This window comes from Cebus imitator, unplaced genomic scaffold (assembly GCF_001604975.1).
Source record: "Cebus imitator isolate Cc_AM_T3 unplaced genomic scaffold, Cebus_imitator-1.0 Scaffold34, whole genome shotgun sequence".
In the NCBI taxonomy this organism is placed as follows: Eukaryota; Metazoa; Chordata; class Mammalia; order Primates; family Cebidae; genus Cebus; species Cebus imitator.
Genome location: NW_016107349.1, coordinates 1469023 through 1487803, shown reverse-complemented (window position 1 = coordinate 1487803; position 18781 = coordinate 1469023). Strand labels below are relative to the sequence as shown.

At 46.0% G+C, this 18781-nt stretch overlaps 1 protein-coding gene across 5 annotated transcripts in view; it reads left to right on the top strand.

The window, feature by feature from the left end:
* OGDH (oxoglutarate dehydrogenase) overlaps positions 1–18781 on the top strand; it is a 91976-nt gene that overhangs the window by 62780 nt on the left and 10415 nt on the right. For all 5 annotated transcript variants that reach the window (XM_017524610.2, XM_017524612.2, XM_017524609.2 and 2 more), the window contains 6 exons: positions 331–477; positions 1100–1190; positions 1898–2077; positions 6931–7059; positions 17152–17331; positions 17756–17908. In XM_017524610.2, the coding sequence (XP_017380099.1) occupies positions 331–477; positions 1100–1190; positions 1898–2077; positions 6931–7059; positions 17152–17331; positions 17756–17908 (880 nt within the window). The remainder of the gene's footprint in view (positions 1–330; positions 478–1099; positions 1191–1897; positions 2078–6930; positions 7060–17151; positions 17332–17755; positions 17909–18781) is intronic.

Here is an 18781-nt window from a genome sequence, read left to right as displayed (position 1 = left end):
GAGACACCAGGCAAGTAGAGTCAGCCTTCTGAGCAACCTCCGTCTCCTGAGTTCAAGCGATTCTCTTGCCTCAGCCTCCCAGTAGCAGGGATTACAGGCACATGCCACCACGGCCGGCTAATTTTTATACGTTTAAGTAGAGATCAGGTTTCTCCATGTTGGCCAGGCCGGTCTCGAATTCGTGACCTCAGGCGATCTGTCCACCTTGGCCTCCCAAAGTGCTGGGATTACTCCCAAAGTGCAGTGAGCCACTGTGCCTGGCCCAGAGCCCCCTCTTTTTGGTCAGGAAGAGTGACATTGTCCTTCAAGGTGACTTGGTTCCATGTCCAGGTTTGAGGAGTTCCTACAGCGGAAGTGGTCCTCTGAGAAGCGCTTTGGTCTAGAAGGCTGCGAGGTGCTGATTCCTGCCCTCAAGACCATCATCGACAAGTCGAGTGAGAACGGTGTGGACTACGTGATCATGGGCATGCCACACAGGTACGGCTGAGGGCGTGCCCCACCTGCTTTCTCACCACCCCTGCGGGGTATGTAGGAGGCACCAGGTAAAGGCACTGAGAGAACAGCTGTTTCCTTCTCAAGTGCCAGTTGTGAGCCTGGGCTCATCTGATACCTGCGGGTGTCTTGTTTTGCAGGGGATTCTCACATTCCCTACCTCTGGAAGACTGCAAAGTCACCGTCACAGCCAGAGCCATGTGTAGTTTCAGACTGGCATTTGGCCTTACATTACATTTTTATGAAAGTTAAACCCAAGTTCCCTTGCTGAGGGTTAAGCTGGAGGAAAGGCTGCTTCCTGACATTGGAGGGGAGTCCAAGACTTCAAAAATCAGAGATGGTGTGGGGAGGGAGGAGAGTAAGGAAGCCTCAGGCCCATGGCGTTTCCATATCTTCTGCCTTTCTGTCACCCACGGTGGCCTTGATTGTCTAGCAGGGAGAGGCTCAGTGCCCACATTAGCTCCAGTTCACAGCTATTCTTGGGCTGCAAACCGAGGAGGTGCTGTGTCCTGGAGGAGGGGGAGAGGGTGGGGATTGTAACAGCCTCCCCGCCATCTGGAAGCTGTGACCTCAGGCTCTGCTCACTTTACTCGCCCATACGTTTCAGAGGGCGGCTTAACGTGCTTGCAAATGTCATCAGGAAGGAGCTGGAACAGATCTTCTGTCAATTTGATTCAAAGCTGGAGGCAGCTGATGAGGTGAGGCACCTGCATAGAGACACATCTAGCAGAGCCCCAACTTACACGAGACCCCCAGCTCCACTTCTTAAAATAACTTATGAGGGGTTGATTCTTCTGTACCATTGTGCTTTGCCTTCCTTGTTGGAAGGATTTTAGTGTTGGAACAAAGGAGGGGACTACTGGTCCACCTTCTGGTCGGAGGTCTGGCAGCCCCATGCTGAGTGCAGGGGTGTATCCCCTCTGGCTGAGGGACCTTCTCCCTGTGCCCTGGGTGGGAATGATCCTGGGAAAAGGCCTCTGTATTCTTCTACGTTGGGTTCCTGGGGTTAGAAATCCCATATAAGGCTAGGCACAGTGGCTCACGCCTGTAATCCCAGCACTTTGGGAGGCTGAGGCAGGCGGATCACCTAAGGTTGGGAGTTCCAGATTAGCCTGACCAACATGGAGAAACGCTGTCTCTACTAAAAACACAAAATTAGTTGGCGTGGTGGTGCATGCCTGTAATCCCAGCTACTTGGGAGGCTGAGGTAGGAGAACTGCTTGAACATGGGAGGCAGAGGTTGCGGTGAGCCAAGATCACGCCATTGCACTCTACCTGGGCAACAAGAGTGAAACTCTGTCTCAAAAAATATATATGTATATTTTTAAAATCCCATATAAAATGGCTGTTTTGGAGACTGAGTATCTCTTTGGCCAGAGTGCAAATTCACTGTTTACTCCATCAGGGCTCTGGAGATGTGAAGTACCACCTGGGCATGTATCACCGCAGGATCAACCGTGTGACCGACAGGAACATTACCCTGTCCCTGGTGGCAAACCCTTCCCACCTTGAGGCCGCTGACCCCGTGGTGATGGGCAAGACCAAAGCTGAGCAGTTTTACTGTGGGGACACAGAAGGGAAAAAGGTAAGGCCCAGAGAGAGGCATGCGAGGCAGATTGCCAAGGCCCCATGTTCTAGCATGGAGTTCTGCTCACCAACATAACCCAGAGTCCTGGGTACATCTGGACTTTAAAAAAATATTTAAAGTCAACTTTAGAAGAATGGCAATAGTAAAATTGTCCTGCTTACTACGTGCCTTCTCCTGAAGTTGTACTCATCAGAACTATGTGGGGAGTGTGCCTTTGTCTTCACCACATCTGTGAAGGAGTCAGGTTTACAGTTATTCGGAATGGACGAAGAGATGTTTTCACTGAGGAGGAGAGTTGGAGGGTCTCTGTAAGGAAAAAGTGTAGGTTAGCCTGAAGGAGAAATTGTAGAACCGAGACTTGTCAGGAGAGTCCAGCTTGCTGTGATCAGAGGCAGGAATTCATGGGGCTGGTAGGAGACAGACGAGGGCTCAGGCTGCAGGTAGGTGGGGTCCTACTTCACCATCGAGCGCTCAGGGTTGGCTCACCAGCCTGTTTGTGTAGAAATAGTCTCAACGGATTGTAACTGTTTGCCCTTATTTAACTTCAAGATAGAATCTTATCTAACAAATTTTATAGTTCTTATTAATGATGACTTAAATAATTAGAAAATATCAAATATTTGTAAGGTCTCATATATGGGGTCTGGGAAACATACAAAGAAGACATCATCACCTTTCCCTCTAGAGCCTCCTATTCTTTTTAGAAAAAGGATCATGTTTAAGGAAGCAAATAGCACATACACAGTGTGATAGGAAACTGTGGAGTTAGCCGTCAAGAGCTTTGGAAGAGGTGTGCAGCAGTGTGGGCTAGAGTTGGACCAAGGATAGAAAGCAGACCCCTTATCAGCAGAGCAGGTAGTCGTAATTTTATTTGAGAAGTGGCAGGATTTAGGTAGGTGGGAAGGGAAGAATGTTTTCTGGAGATGAAAGGTTAAGAGCAGAGACGCAGGGTGACTTGGGGACACGGAGCAGGGAGGGGCCAGCCTCCTAGCTGTGCCTCTGGAAAGAGGTCAGATCTATATTAGAAGTGGAACCAATTATTAGTTTACTGGGTTCTGTAATTCTAAATACTGTAAATCTACTACTCTCATGCTTAGAGGGTTAGAGGGAGGGAAACTGCCATCATAGGTAATGGAGTCTGGGCTGGGGAAGTGATCCCCCCATCGATCAATACTCGCTGTAAAGAACGAGCATGACACACAGGGATGCAGAGGTCATTCCATGGCTTCAAGCTCATGGGGCCAGGACAGTGTCACAGAAACTTCAACTAGATGCAAAGAGGCCTCAGCTCTGTTTGGGGAACCTGCAGCCCCTGCAGGCAGTAACAACACTGGGAGTCTGGGATGGGCTGGCCTGAGGTGAGATCGGCAGGGGGAGCCCAGTATCGGGGTGACCAGTGCCTCTGATATTTCCACCCTCCTTGGCTAGAACATTCGCTCAGGCATTTGGGCTGAGGATTGGAATGAAATTACCAAAAACTTTAGGTGACTCCTGCATTTGTAGATTTTGGACAAAAATACATTCTAGCAGTACTCAGCTTAGAATGCTGGAAATTTCCCAAAAAAGAATGAAATAATTAGAGTAAAAGTGTTAGAATATATTTTAAACTGCCACAGATGGTCATACTGATTGGTCCTTTCATGAGATGCCAGGACAGGAGAGGCTGGCTAGCCCCTGATTTGCTCATAAGTCTGCATGTAGCTGAGTCCGAATTGTCAGTCCCTTTGTTTTCCAGTCTACACAAACCGTGTTGTCACAAGTTTGCCTTGCCCCAGTGTGGATAGTTGCCAGGCCCCCTTTCTGAGCCTCCTTGTCACCCTGCCTCAAGCCCTCACATGTCCCCAGCAGGGTCAGTGTGGGGTGCACAGGCTCAGCCGTCTGCCTGTTCTTCTTACTCCTCTTGACACCCATAGAACATGATTTGATTTCTGTTAAATCCAGAACTCAGGGAGCTAAAGTGTGTGTTATGTAACTCTCGGCATTCGTGAAAAATTACATGCTTTGTATAAGTGCAGCTGAGGTCGTCCCATAACCTCGTGCATGATTGTGAAACAGACCTGATCTGGCTCACTGCTAATATGGCCTTTGGGATCTTTGTTCATGAAAGCATTTCCTCAGTGCAGCTATGCAGCCTGCTGCAAAGGGAGAATGCACTCCTGCCAGAGGTACAGCTCAGGCTGCCAGACACAAGGAGATTCCCCTTGTGTGCTGGCTGTGATATCAGCAGCCAGCTACCGCAGTCCAGTATAACATGGCAGTTGCAATACAACATCACCAAGGTGATCAAGAATAAATACCATGACAAGAGGAAGACTAACCACAGGTGCCCTGTCAGCACAAGACAGACTGTACCAAGAAGTATCTGCAGGAAGAAGCAACACACTCTGGGGATCAGAAATACATGAAATGTCAGTGACTCAAAACCAGAGGCTTTTACACTCAAGCAGCCGCAGCATCATGGCAAAGCTGCACACCTCCAAGGGGGCCCCTAAGCAAACCAGACCCCTACGTCTACATGCCGCTATCCTAGTGAGCATCTGCCACATCCCCTAAAAGGCAGGACACCTGCAGTTCTGTTTTTTAAAATTCTAGCTTTTTTCCCTGACATGCAAATCATGGGTCTTCCCTTCCTACCAAAGGTGACTCAGCACAGTGCTGAGGACCAGGGTGGTCACAAGAACTCAGGGGGGTGCAGGTCAGTAGGCCTGTAGGCTGAGGACACAGCAGGAGAGAGTGTTATATATCACCTCATTAGCCAGTATCCAGGTTTTTTGCCAAACACCCATCTAGATGGCATTTTGTAAAGATAAGATTAACATTTAAACCAGTAGATTTTGAGTAAAGCAGATGACGTTGCACCATGTGAGTGGGCTTCATCCAGTCAGTTCAATGCCTTTGAGAAAAGACCGAGGTTCCCAGAAAAGAAGGAATTGTGCCTCCAGACAGTTTTCACTCTTAAGCTGCAACATCAGCACTGCCGTGGGTCTCCAGCCTGCCAGCCCGCCCTACAGACTTTGCACTTGCCAGCCTGATTCCTTAAAAATCCGTCATTCTCAGCCACGCATGGTGACTCATGCCTGTGATGCCAGCACTTTGGGAGGCTGAGGCAAGAGGATTGCTCAAACCCAGTTCAAGACCAGCCTGAGCAACATGGTGAAACCCCGTCTCTACAGAAAAATGCCAAAATTAGCCAGGCTTGGTGGTGTGCACTTGTATTCCCTGCTACTTGGAGGGGGCTGACGTGTCAAAATCACTTGAGCTTGGGAGGCAGAGGTTGCAGTGAGCTGAGATCGTGCCATTGCATTCTAGCCTGGGTGAGAGAGTGAGACCCTGCCTCAAAAAAAGAAACGAAAGAAAGAAAGGGAGAAAGAAAAGAAAGAAAGAGAAAGAAAGAAAAATTCTCTCTCCCTCCTCCTCTTCACCCTATCAGTTCTGTCTCTCTGGAGAGCCCTGACTAATACAAGGGTTTTGGAGAGGTATAGCCTGTATATCCAAGAAGTGGAGGTGGTGGGCTTACATGATTATGGCATTGGGGACACCAGGCAAATCAGTAAACATATCGAAGGCCATGGCAATGGAGTGTCTTGCAGCTATATGAGATATTTATAGATGTGGAAGGAGGTGGCCTAGGAAAGTATTGGATTAAAATTTGTAGGTATCAATACAAACTCATAGTTTTATTACATATACACAAACACACAGAGAGAGATAGAAATAGCTGTGTATATGTGTACATGCATATGCACATATATTTTTTAGGTCTGTGCCGAATGGGACTAAAAATGATGATATCCTGGCAGCAATGAGCACACAAATACTGGTCTTAAGTCCCATTCTCTACTGGAGGAACCTGGCTTCTTAGAGAAACAGCTCATACCATACAAGGCTGCACAGGGACCGTACAACATGAAGCTGCAATGCTCTGTTTTCCAGGAAGCAAGGAAGTGCTCATGAATGAAAGGGACCTGTCCCTGTTGACAGGAAGGGGAGGCAGCTGGAAGGAGCTGCTCTCCACATCAACCTGAAACAGTGAGAGCACTGAAATAACTAACAATATTAATCATATAACCTGTCGAATAAAATAGGAACTGTGAGTACATATTAACACAATCAATAAACAGGAGAAGCAAAGGCTCTTCCTTGCAGAAAAGGCCAATGAATAAATGTAGGAGCAACAGAAACTGGTATTTGCCATCCATCAACCACCCAAGGGGCTGGTTTAGGCGTGATTGTCAATATTGCTGAGGCTGGAGTGGAGGCTTGAGGAAGAACGAGATATAAAGTTTCTTCTCACAGAGTATTATCACTGTACTCATTGCCCAGGAAAACAATGATGAGTGAAAGGGAGGATGGCAGACAGCGGCCTCCCAGGTGAGCAGAGTTAATCTGACCTGATGCAGGGTGTCCTTCCTAAGTGGGGACCTAAGGCCTGTCAAGGGTGCAAAGGCAGGAAGGATGAGGAGCTGCTCTAGGTTGAAGGATAATAAGAGACCTGGCAAGCAATGCTGCCCTCCCATGTGTGGTCTGGGGTGGATGGCTGAGCTAGCGCTGCCCTTCTGGAACAGAGGGTCCAGATGGTCATGTTGGAGAGTGTTCTAGCGGTACATCAGGTCTATAGCTCTCTCAGTGCTCAGAGCAGATGATGATGGCAGAATGGCAGGGTGTGTAGGTGTTGAGCAGACACACCAAGGTGCTAGCATGTTGGGGACCTGGGCCTTCCTACTACTTTCTATGTTTGAAATTATCTCAAAATGTTATTTTTTGAAAACAAATGATGCATTTCCTCTGTTGGCCTTGTGGACTTGGCAATCAGAACATTTTGGATTTGGGGTCTCCTTTGATGTCCACAGGTCATGTCCATCCTGTTGCATGGGGATGCTGCATTTGCTGGCCAGGGCATCGTGTACGAGACCTTCCACCTCAGCGATCTGCCATCCTACACAACTCACGGCACCGTGCACGTGGTCGTCAACAACCAGGTACCTCACACCAGCCTCAGGCTTTGCTGCTCACGTCAGGCTTACTTAGAATGACATCTCTGAGTTATTTAGGACATTTACTGTTTTCTGATTATAAAAATACATCTGTTATTAAACACCAGGTGCGGCGGCTCATGCCAATAATCCTAGTATTTTAGGAGGCCAAGGAAGGAGGATTGCCTCATCCCACAAGTTTGAGACCAGTCTGGGCGTAGTGAGACCCCCTATCTCTATAAAAAAATTGAAAAATTAGCACTGGGCAGCTGGGTGTGGTGGCTCATGCCTGTAATCCCAGCACTTTGGGAGGCCAAGGTGGGTGGATTACCTGAGGTTAGGAGTTTGAGACCAGCCTGGCCAACATTGTGAAACCCTGTCTCTGTTAAAAATACAAAAATTCACCGGGCATGATGACAAGTGCTCGTAATCCCAGCTACTCAGGAGGCTGAGACAGGAGAAATTCTTGACCTGGGAGAAGGATGTTGCAGTGAGCTGAGATTGCGCCACTGCACTCCATCTCTAAAAAAGGGGAAAAAAAGAAACTGGGTTCCATGTACACAGCTTTATATCCACTTTTATTTACCACATATTTGCTTATATCATTACATATCCTTTTAAAATAATTTTAATGGAAATATAAGTTGTTTCATAAAATGGACTCTTAGGATTCTCATTTTTTATTTTCAATAATGTTGTGATGAACATTCTTGTGAGTATTTCTGCACAGGCCTGATATGTATCACCTGTTATACCTGTTAGGTCCTCCCACTAGCCATAGCTAAGTGTTCCTCTCACCAACGCATGTGAAATTTCTGTAACAGATATTCTAGTGCCTTTTAACTCTAGGTACTCTACTAGGTACCAGGCAGAGCACAGGTGTGCTCCTTATCATCACAGACCTCCTAGTTTAGCGCAGGGTCAGGGGGCTCATAGATAATGCCATAGCCATGAAGTGGGTATGGGAGATGTTCTGCAAGATACAGGGTTAGTCAGCAGACGATTCTCTGAGGTTTTGACATTTAAGTGGAAACTTCAAGGTCAGGTAGGCAAGTATTGGGGAGTATCGGATCAAGTCAAGGGAGAGGTCCTAAGTGTCTGAGGGAGTGGGCAAGGCCATCACAGCTCATGGTTAGTGCAAGAAAGAACTGCCATCAGCCAGCTCCTGAGGAAAGCTCAGTCCAGTCACATTGGGAGGCCATAAGAGAGATTGACGCAAGCAAGTGACGAGATACTGGTTGGCTATAAAATGATTTGTTATAGTGCAGAATGGATTAGAGGAGGACAGAGAAACAGATGCAGCTATCTCAGCAAAGAGTAGAGAGAGAAAGGGAAAAATTTAAATAAGTAAATATGGTCACTATAGCAAACACTAAAGAGCTCAAAATTTAAGAGGTCAAATACTGCCAGGCATGGTGGCTCAAGCCTGTAATCCCAGCACTTTGGGAGGCTGAGGCGGGTGGATCACGAGGTCAAGAGATTGAGACCATCCTGGTCAACATGGTGAAACCCCGTCTCTACTAAAAATACAAAAAATTAGCTGGGCATGGTGGCATGTGCCTGTAATCCCAGCGACTCAGGAGGCTGAGGCAGGAGAATTGCCTGAACCCAGGAGGCGGAGGTTGAGGTGAGCCGAGATCGCACCATTGCCCTCCAGCCTGGGTAACAAGAGCGAAACTCCGTCTCAAAAAAAAAAAAAAAAAAAAGAGGTCAAATACTGAGACAGTAAGAACATTATCCAGTGTAAATACAACACACAATATGGTAAAAGCTACCACTTACTGTCTACTGTGTCCCAGATACCGAATTAGGTACTTTAGGTACATTAACTTAATTTATAGGGTAGTTACCCATGCAGTGAGTGGTACTATTCCCATTTTACAGAAGTGAAAAGTGAGAAGCAGAGAGATTGAACAGCTTACTAGAGGAAATGATAGAGTCAGTATTTGATCTGCTTTCTTTCAAAGAATAGTGCTGGAAGACCTGAAAAATACCAAGGGAACAGAGAAGCCTAAAAAACAACCAACCTCAGTACTGAACTGAGTTTTTTTCTATTTGTTTTACTGTGGTAAAATATACATAAAATTTACCATCTTAACTATTTTTAAGTGTTCGGTCTGTGTGGTAAATACACTCATAATATTGTACAGCCATCACCACCATCCATCTCCACAACTGTTTCACTTCCAGCAGAAACTGCGCACCCATTCAACATGAACCCCTGGTCCCTGCTTCCCCACCCCCAGCCCCTGGCAGCCACCCACTCAACTTTCTGTCTCTGTGATTTTGACTACTCTAAGGGCCTCATATAAGTGGAATCATAGTATTTGTCTTTTTGTGCCTGGGTTATTTCACTTAGCAGAATGTCCTCAAGATCCATCCATGTTATAGCATGTGTTAGAATTTCCTGCCTTTTTAAGGCTGAGCAATATCCCACTCTTTAAGTAAAATACATCACATTTTGCCTATTGATTCGTCAGTGGACACATGAGTCTTCCACATTTTACCTATTATGAATAATGCTGCTATGATGCTGTGAACATGTATGTCCATATATCTCTTTGACGCCTGCTTTTTTTTCCCCCTTTGAGATGGGGTCTTGCTCTGTCGCCCAGGCTGAATTGCAGTGGTGTGATCATAGCTCACTGCAGCCTCCAACTTGGGCTTATGCAACCCCCCCCCCACCTCAGCCTCCCAAATAGCTGGGATTACAGGTGTGCACCACCACACTCGGCTAATTTATTTTTAATTTTCTTGTACAGATAGGGTCTCTCTATGTTACCCAGGCCACTCTTGAACTTTTGGACTCAAGCAGTCCTCCCTCTTGGCCTCTGAAAGTGCTGGGATTTACAGGCATGAGCCACTGTACCTGACTGAAACCCCACTTTCAGAAGGGGAGTGGAATTGCTACATCATATGATAGTTCTATTTTTAACTTTTTTAGTAACTGCTTATTAGTTCCAATTTTCTTTTCTTTTTCTTTCTTTCTTTTTTTTGGAGGATTCTTTCTGTTTGGACAGTCCTATGGCTTCAAATAGAGAAAGTTATTTTTCTTCCTTTGTAATCCATATGTATCTATGCTTTGTTTTGTTTTGTTTTTTTCTTACTGCACTGGCTAGGACCTCAACACAATGTTGAAGTGGATAAGAGTGGCCATCCCTTCCTTGTTTCCAGTTTTTGGAGGAAAGTGTTCAGTATTTGATCATTAAGTATGATGTCAGCTGTAGATTTTTTATAAATGTCCCTTACCAGGCTAAGGGAGTTCCCTTATGTCTCTAATTCTGTGGACAGTATATATTATAATGAATGGATGCTTATTTTTGTCAGTGTTCTTCTGCATCCCTTGAGATGACCATACACTTTGCTAATGATGAAGTATATTGATTTTCAAACGTGGAATTTTTGTCCGTGTTCATGAGGGATATTGATCTTTTAAAGCTGTAATGCCTTTGTCTGGTTTTGGTATGAGGGTAATGCTGGCCTCATGAAATGTTAAGAGAAGGTTCCTCTTCTATATTCTGAATGAGTTTCTGTAAAATTAATATTGTTCCCTTCCTAAATGACTTGTAGAATCCACCACTGGAAGACTTTTGGGGGCTTACAGTTTTCTTTGTGGGAAGGTTTTTCTTTTCTTTCTTTTTCTTTTTTTTTTTTTGAGATGTAGTCTTGCTCTGTCACCCAGGCTGGAGTGCAGTGGCACGATCTTGGCTCACTGCAACCTCCACTTCCCGGGTTCAAGCGATTCTCCTGCCTCAGCCTCCCAAGTAGCTAGGACTACAGGTACCCACCACCATGCCTGGCTAATTTTTGTATTTTTAGTAGAGACGGGGCTTCACTATGTTAGCTAGGCTAGTTTCAAACTCCTGACCTCAGGTGATCCCCTGGCTGCAGCCTCCCAAAGTGCTGGGATTACAGGCATGAGCCACTGTGCCCAGCCATATTTTCTTTGTGTAGTTTTCAGAAGTGTGATGTATCTTGGCATGGATTTCTTTTTGTTTTTGTTTTTGTTTTTGTTTTTTGGAGACGGTCTTGTTTCGTCACCAGGCACCAGGCTGGAGTGCAGTGGCGCGACCTTGGCTCACTGCAACCTCTGCCTCCCGGGTTCAAGCAATTCTCCTGCCTCAGCCTCCTGAGCAGCTGGGACTACAGGCGCACGCCACCATGCCCAGCTAATTTTTGTATTTTTAATAGAGACGGGGTTTCACCATGTTGGCCAGGATGGTCTCAATCACTTGACCTCATGATCCGCCTGCCTTGGCCTCCCAAAGTGCTTGGATTACAGGTGTGAGCCACCGTGCCTCGCCATCTTGGCATGGATTTCTTTGGGATTTCTTGCTTGGGATATGCACAGGGTTTTTTTTTTTTTTTTTTTTTTTTTTTTTTTTTTTGAGATGGAGTCTAGCTCTGTTGCCCAGGCCAGAGTGCAGTGTAATGATCTCGGCTCACTGTAGCCTCCGCCTCCTGGGTTCAAGCAATTCTCCTGCTTTAGCCTCTTGAGTAGCCGAGACTACAGGCACCATGCCTGGCTAATTTTTGTGTTTTTAGTACAGACAAGGTTTCATCATGTTGGCCAGATTGGTCTCCAACTCCTGAGCTCCAGTGATTTGCCTACCTCAGCCTCCCAAAGTGCTAGGATTACAGGCATGAGCCACCATGCCCAGCCAGAAAAAAAAAAAAAAAAACAATTAAAAAAAAAATTTTTTAAGACAGGGTCTCACCCTGTTGCCCTGGCTAGTGTGCAGTGGCACAATCTAGACTCACTGCAGCCTCCACCTCTGAGGCTGAAGTGATCCTCTCACCTTGGCCTCCTCAGTAACTGGGATTGCAGGCATGCACCATCACACCTGGCTAATTTTTGTATATTTTGTAGAGACAGGGTTTCGCCATGTTTACTGGTCTTGAACTCCTACTTCAAATGATCCACCCTCCTCAGCCTCACAAAGTACTTGGGATTACAGGTGTGAGTCACCACACCCAGCCTGCTCAACTTTTAAAAATTGTATTTTTTAACAGCTTTATTGAGATATAGTTCATGTATCATATAATTTATCCATTAACAAGTCTATAATTAAGTGGGTTTTAGTATATTTATAAATATGTGTAACTGTCACAGTTGATTTCAGAGCATTCATCACCTCAAGGAGAAGCTTTGCATCACTTAGTTATCATACTCCTACCCCCGCACACTCCCAAGCCCTTAACAACCACTAATCTACTTCCTGTCTCTATAGATGTATTTATTCTGAAATGTTCATATTAATTAAATCATATAATATGTGGTCTATATCAGTTGGTAAACATTTAGATTGTTTCTACTTTTGGGCTATGATAAATGATGCTGCTGTGGGCTGGGCATCCCAGCACTTTGGAAGGCTGAGGCAGGTGGATCATCTGAGGTCAGGTGTTCCAGACCAACCTGGCCAACATGATGAAACCCTGTCTCTACTAAAAACACAAAATTAGCCGAGGCAGGTTACTCTCAAGGCTGAGGCAGGAGAATCACTTGAACCTGGGAGGCAGAGAGTGTGGTGAGCCGAGATCTCACCATTGCACTATAGCCTGGGCAACAGAGTGAAACTCTGTCTCAAAAAATAAATAAAATAATGCTGCTGTGAACATTTATGTACAAGTGATTATATATACTTTTGTTTTGTTTTGTTTTTGAGACAGAGTCTCGCTGTGTGGCCCAGGCTGGACTTCAGTGGCACAATCTTGGCTCACTGCAACCTCTGCTTCCTGGGTTCAGATTACTCTTAAGTGTCTAAGTCTCCCGAGTAGCGGGGACTACAGGTGTGTGCCACCACTCCTGGCTGATTTTTGTGTTTTTAGTAGAGCCAGGGTTTCACCTTGTTGGCCAGGCTAGTCTGAACTCATGGCCTCAGGTGATACCCCACCTCAGCTTCCCAAAATGCTGGTATTACAGGCATGCACCACTGTGCCCAGCCTGTGTATATACATGTTTGAATTTCTTTTTGGGTATATATCTAGGAGTGGAATTGCTAGATCATTTGGTAGCTCTGTGTTCAACTTTGTGTGGAAATCTCAGACCATTTCAAAATGGCTGTACCATTTTATATTCCCACAAAATATAGCAGGTTTCCTTTATTTATTTATTTAGAGACGAGGTTTCACCATGTTGGTCAGGTTGGTTTGGAACTCCTGACCTAGTGATCCACGCACCTCGGCCTTCCAAAGTGCTGGGATTACAGGTGTGAGCCACCATGCCCAGCATTTTTTTTTTTTTTTTTTTTTTTGAGACAAGGTCTTACTCTGTCACCCAGGCTGGAGTTCAGTGGTGCAGTTTCAGCTCACTGCAACTTTTGCCTCCCAGGCTCTAGGGATTCTTCTGCCTCAGCCTCCCAAGTAGCTGGGATTACAGGTACGTGCCACCACTCCAGATAATTTTTTTTTTTTTTTGGTAGCAACAGAGTATTGTCATGTTGCCCAGGCTGGTCTTGAACTCCTGACCTCAAGTGATCCGCCTGCCTCAGCCTCCCAGAATGTTGAGATTATAGGCGTGAGCCACCATGGCCGGCTAGGATTCCAGTTTTTCTCACATCCTCACCATCACTTGTTATTGTCTGTTTTATTCTAGCCATCTAGGTGTGAGGAGTTAGCTCATTGTGGTTTTCATTCGCATTTCCCTAATGACTAATGATGTGTGTCTTTTCATTTGCTTAAATTGGCTTTCGTATGTCTTTGGGGAAATATCTATTCAGATCCTTTGCCCATTTTTTGACCAAATTGTCTTTTTAAAATTGAGGTGTAAGAGTTCTTTATATATTCCGGATATGAGCCATGTATCCAATTATTTGCAAATATTTCCTCTCACTTTTTTTTTTTTCGAGACAGAGTTTCACTCTTGTTGCCCAGGCTGGAGTGCAATGGTGCAACCTCAGCTCACCGCAACCTCTGCCTCCCAGATTCAAGTGATTCTCCTGCCTCAGCCACCTGAGTAGCTGGGATTACAGGCATGTGCCACCACGCCCTGCTAATTTTTGTATTTTTTTTTACAGAGATGGGGTTTTACCATGTTGGTCAGGTTGGTCTCGAACTCCCGACCTCAGGTGATCCGCTTGCCTCAGCCTCCCAAAATGCTGGGGTTACAGGCATTAGCCACCATGCCCAGCCTTTCCTCCTATTTTGTGGGATGATTTTGATGTCCTTGGAAGCACGAAAGTTTTATTTTTTATCCAGCATAGTTTATCTGCTTTTTCTTTTGATGCTTGTGAGTTTTGGTGTCATATCTAAGAAGGCTTTGCCTAACTCAGGGTTATAAAAATTTACTTCCTCTGTTTTCTTCTGAGTTTTATCATTTTGTCCCTTACATCTGTGGTCTGTTTTGAGTTAATTTTTGTGTATGGTGCAAGGAAGGAGTCCCGCTTCATTCTTTTACACGTGGATATGGTTTTCAAATATGACTGATTCATATAGCAAAGCATCTAATGGACAAAGTTAGCTTCAATGGGTGGCTCCAATTACCAAGAAGCAGATTTTAATTGAATGAAAGGAAAACTTCCAACAGTGAGACCTGTTCCAACAGGGGAACTGGCTCCTCCAGAAGTTTTGGATTCCTCCTCCTTGGAAGTATCGGCACATCTAGTGAATGAGTGGTCAGGGCTGAAGTAGATGGGAGGGGTGAGAAGGGTCAGGGGTGAGAGGAGAAACCATTTGGCCTTACAGTCCCTTTGGCTCCCCAACCAGCTTTTCCTCTTTGCGAGATTTTCCTGCTAACACGCTCACTCCCAAAAGTAAACTAAGAGAGTGCGTTGGTGGTATAGTAGTAAGTATAGCTGCCTCCAACAGTATACTAAGAGGTATTATTGATACACCCATAGTGGAGAAAACTACAGAGTATATTTGGAGTATACCTGTCATATATGTGCATGCACACCCGCTAGTATAGATACACCTGCTGGTAGAGTGCACCTCCATCACGTGTGTGCACGCCCACCCATGTAGATACCCCTGCTGGTAGAGTGCACCTCCATCACGTGTGTGCACACCCACCCGCGTAGATACTCCTGCTGATAGAGTTTATGTTCAATAGCAGAAATGTCATTGCATAAAATTTGGCAAAGCCATAAGAAGGGATACTAACCATTAAAAAGTTTAATATCCTGGGGAAATGGTCACAGTGGTAAATGGAAAATGCAGGATATTCATATGCTGCTAGTAGGCTAATTGGAACAGCCACTCAGGAGAGCCATCTGATAGCATTTAGAAAAATTTTAAATGCTTGTGCCTGTGGCTCAGTTTTCCCTTCCTAGGATTAGACCGCAGATAAACTTAGCTTTTCTGGAGAAAACTTGTATAAGCATGCGTACAGCAACATTGTGATTACCACAAATTAGAAACAAACATAATGTCCACCAGCAGGAGAATGGATAAATACAGTGTGGTATGTACTGTGTCTAGGTAAGTTTTACTAGGAAGCAGAGAATACAGGAAGTATAGCTACATGTTTCAACCTGGATGTATCATAAAAGCAAATGTTAAAGGGCAAACTGCAAGGCAATTGTACAGTATTTAGAATACGCTGCCATATATAAGGTACATAGAGTATATATCAGTATAGTTTGAAAACACGGAAAAACTCTCAAAAATGTCAGTGCCATGAGAAACCAAGGAAAGCCTTCCAGAATAGCAGGGACTAGAGAGACATGACAAGTAAATCCAGTGTGGTGTCTGGCCTGGTTACTGGGCTAAGGAGAAAGAAGACCATGTAGACATTGTTAGGACAGTCGATGGAGTGAGTGTAGAGTAGATTACACAGTGCTGTTTCATGATGTCTGTGGGCTGTGGATCACACAGATACGTAGTGTAAATTGCATGAAGCCGAGTGCTGCACTTTGATGAGGTAGGGGAATGTCTAGGCTTTCCCTAGAAAATAGGAATGGTCCACAACCATCTCCTAAATGGTCCAGGGGAAAGGTGTATGTGCGTAATGGTAGAGCATGAATAATTAAAGCAGAGGGGGCAAAATGTAAACTTGGTGACTTTAAGTAAAGACTGTATGGGAATTCTTTGTAGTACTCTTTCAGCTTTCTCATGAATTTGAAATTACATCAAAATTTAAAAGTCAGCTGGGTGCGGTGGCTCACGCCTGTACTCCCAGCACTTTGGGAGGCCGAGGTGGGCAGATCACTTGAGGTCAGGAGTCCGAGACCAGCCTGGCCAACATGGTGAAACCCCACCTCTACCAAAAAAATTTTTAAAAATTAGCAGGGCATGGTGGCGCGCGCCTGTAATCCCAGCTACTTAGGAGGCTGAGGCAAGAGAATCACTTGAACCCGGGAGGCAGAGGCTGCAGTGAGCCGAGATCGTGCCATTGCATTCCAGCCTGGGTGACAGAGCGAGACTCTGTCTCAAAAACATAAAAAATAAAAGTTAACCAGAAGCCTCAGAAGATACTATATGCTGTTACAGACACATGTAGTACAATTAGAAACTTGGGGCAGTGTCCTCTGATTTCAGGGTAAGGAGGCCTGTGGGCTTGAGCCTCTGTGACAGAAGCATTCAGGTCCACAAACAAATATGGCAGAGCTGTTGAGATGTGTTCCTGTTAGGTGATGGGCTCATGGGTGAGAGCATAGTATTATCATACTTTATGTTTGAAATATGTCATAAGAATACTTTATGTTTGAAATATGTCATAACATAAAATTTTAAATGCAGATCATAAAAGTATGAATATATCATTAAATTTTAGTACATCTGAGTGGTAGGGAATGCTATGAAGCCTTTACATTTTCTTTTCTGGCTGGGTACTGTAGCTCACGCCTGTAATCTTAGCATTTTGGGAGGCCAAGGCGGGCAGATCACCTGAGGTCAGGAGTTTGAGATCAGCCTGACCAACATGGAGAAACCTCGTCTCTAAAATTAAATAAATAAATCATTATCTGTTAAATATGTGTGGATTTTATCATGATAGGAAAAAAACAAAACTTAAAGGAAAAGAAATGTAAACAGCCATTTGGGGGCACTTACTCAGAGTAGCCAGGCGGCAAGTGCACGCCATGCCCGGCCTTGCCCCTGCCCTCTGGTCCTGTGCTGCTGTGCCAGGTGCCCTCTTGCTATACTATGTGTTCCTTGCAGATCGGTTTCACCACCGACCCTCGGATGGCCCGCTCCTCCCCCTACCCCACCGACGTGGCCCGAGTGGTGAATGCCCCCATTTTCCACGTGAACTCAGATGACCCCGAGGCTGTCATGTATGTGTGCAAAGTTGCAGCCGAGTGGAGGAGCACCTTCCACAAGGATGTGGTCGTCGATTTGGTGAGTGACTCCAGGGACAGCACGTCCTGGGCAGAACATCTGACCCACCCACCCCTCTTGCCCTCGGCACTCCTACATCCCAAGGAGAGGAGCTTGTCTTGATGAGTCACTTTAGGGCTCTCTACTGCCAGGCCTCATGCAGGTTCCTTTGAGCTCCAAAGTGTTCAGGCCTATGAGCACCAAGGAATGCTTCCCAGGCGGGAGCTGTGGTGGTGAGGCAGGCCACTCATTGACGATCAGAGCAGCTCTACTGTGTGAAGGATAGACAGACAGGATCCTAATTCTAGAGGAGGTAAACTCCAGGGCAGGCAGGAGGCATGAGGAATGTGGCCATCCCTTAGGAGAGATGAAGCAGGTGCCCCAACAGCACTTCTTCCCAAGGAGCCAGCCCTAGTCTCTGACATCCTCTCACTGCTCTGAGCAGGTGTGTTACCGGCGCAATGGCCACAATGAGATGGACGAGCCCATGTTCACACAGCCACTCATGTACAAGCAGATCCGCAAGCAGAAGCCCGTGCTGCAGAAGTACGCCGAGCTGCTGGTGTCGCAGGGTGTGGTCAACCAGCCCGAGTATGAGGTGTGTCCCTGTGGTTCTCTCCCGGCGCGCCTTTCCACCGCCAGGGAGGACTAGAGAAGGCAGGCCACAGGGCCAGTTCTCACTTTTGCAAGTGGTGAGGATACATGTGGGAGCATGTGAAATTTTTACAACCATAGCAGTTCAATGCATAACTTTTCAAAGGATCTGGGCCACTGAGATGCTTTGTAAAGGAAGTGGGCCTTAAACAGTGTTTTGAGGACGAGAAGGGGTTGTTTCCAGGTTGGGGTAATAGCGGCCCAGTAGGTTTTCTCAGATTTCACAAATCGTGCAGGGGTGAGAGGTAGGTGGTAGGTCCAGCTTGGTAAGGGGCTTGTTGTAACCCGAATAGTAAGTGCTCATTGGTTGTGAATGGGAAGGCCAAGCACCTGCCCCACAGACGGAGAGGGTGGCTGTGAGGAGCTGTGTCTGAGCATGGTAACAGGACAGGTCCCAGATCAGAGCAACCTGATAACAGCCTATGCTGGAGATGGAGCTTTGGGGCCCACACCTTCTTGGGACTGTACCAGGAACCAGGAGAGCTAGATCAGTTCTTTTCTATTTATTTATTTGAGATGGAGTCTAGCTCTGTCATCCAGGCCAGAGTGCAGTGGCGTGATCTCAGCTCACTGCAACCTCCACCTCCTGGGTTCAAGCAATTCTTATGCCTTGGGCGTCCCAAGTAGCTGGGATTACAGGCACGAGCCACCACACCCAGCTAATTTTTGTATTTTTAGTAGGAGCAGAGTTTCCCCATATTGGCCAGGCTGGTCAAACTCCTGACCTCAAGTGATCCGCTTGTTTGGGCTTCCCAAAGTGTGCTGGGATTACAGGCATGAGCCACTGCACCCAGCCTGGACCAGTTCTTTTTTTTTT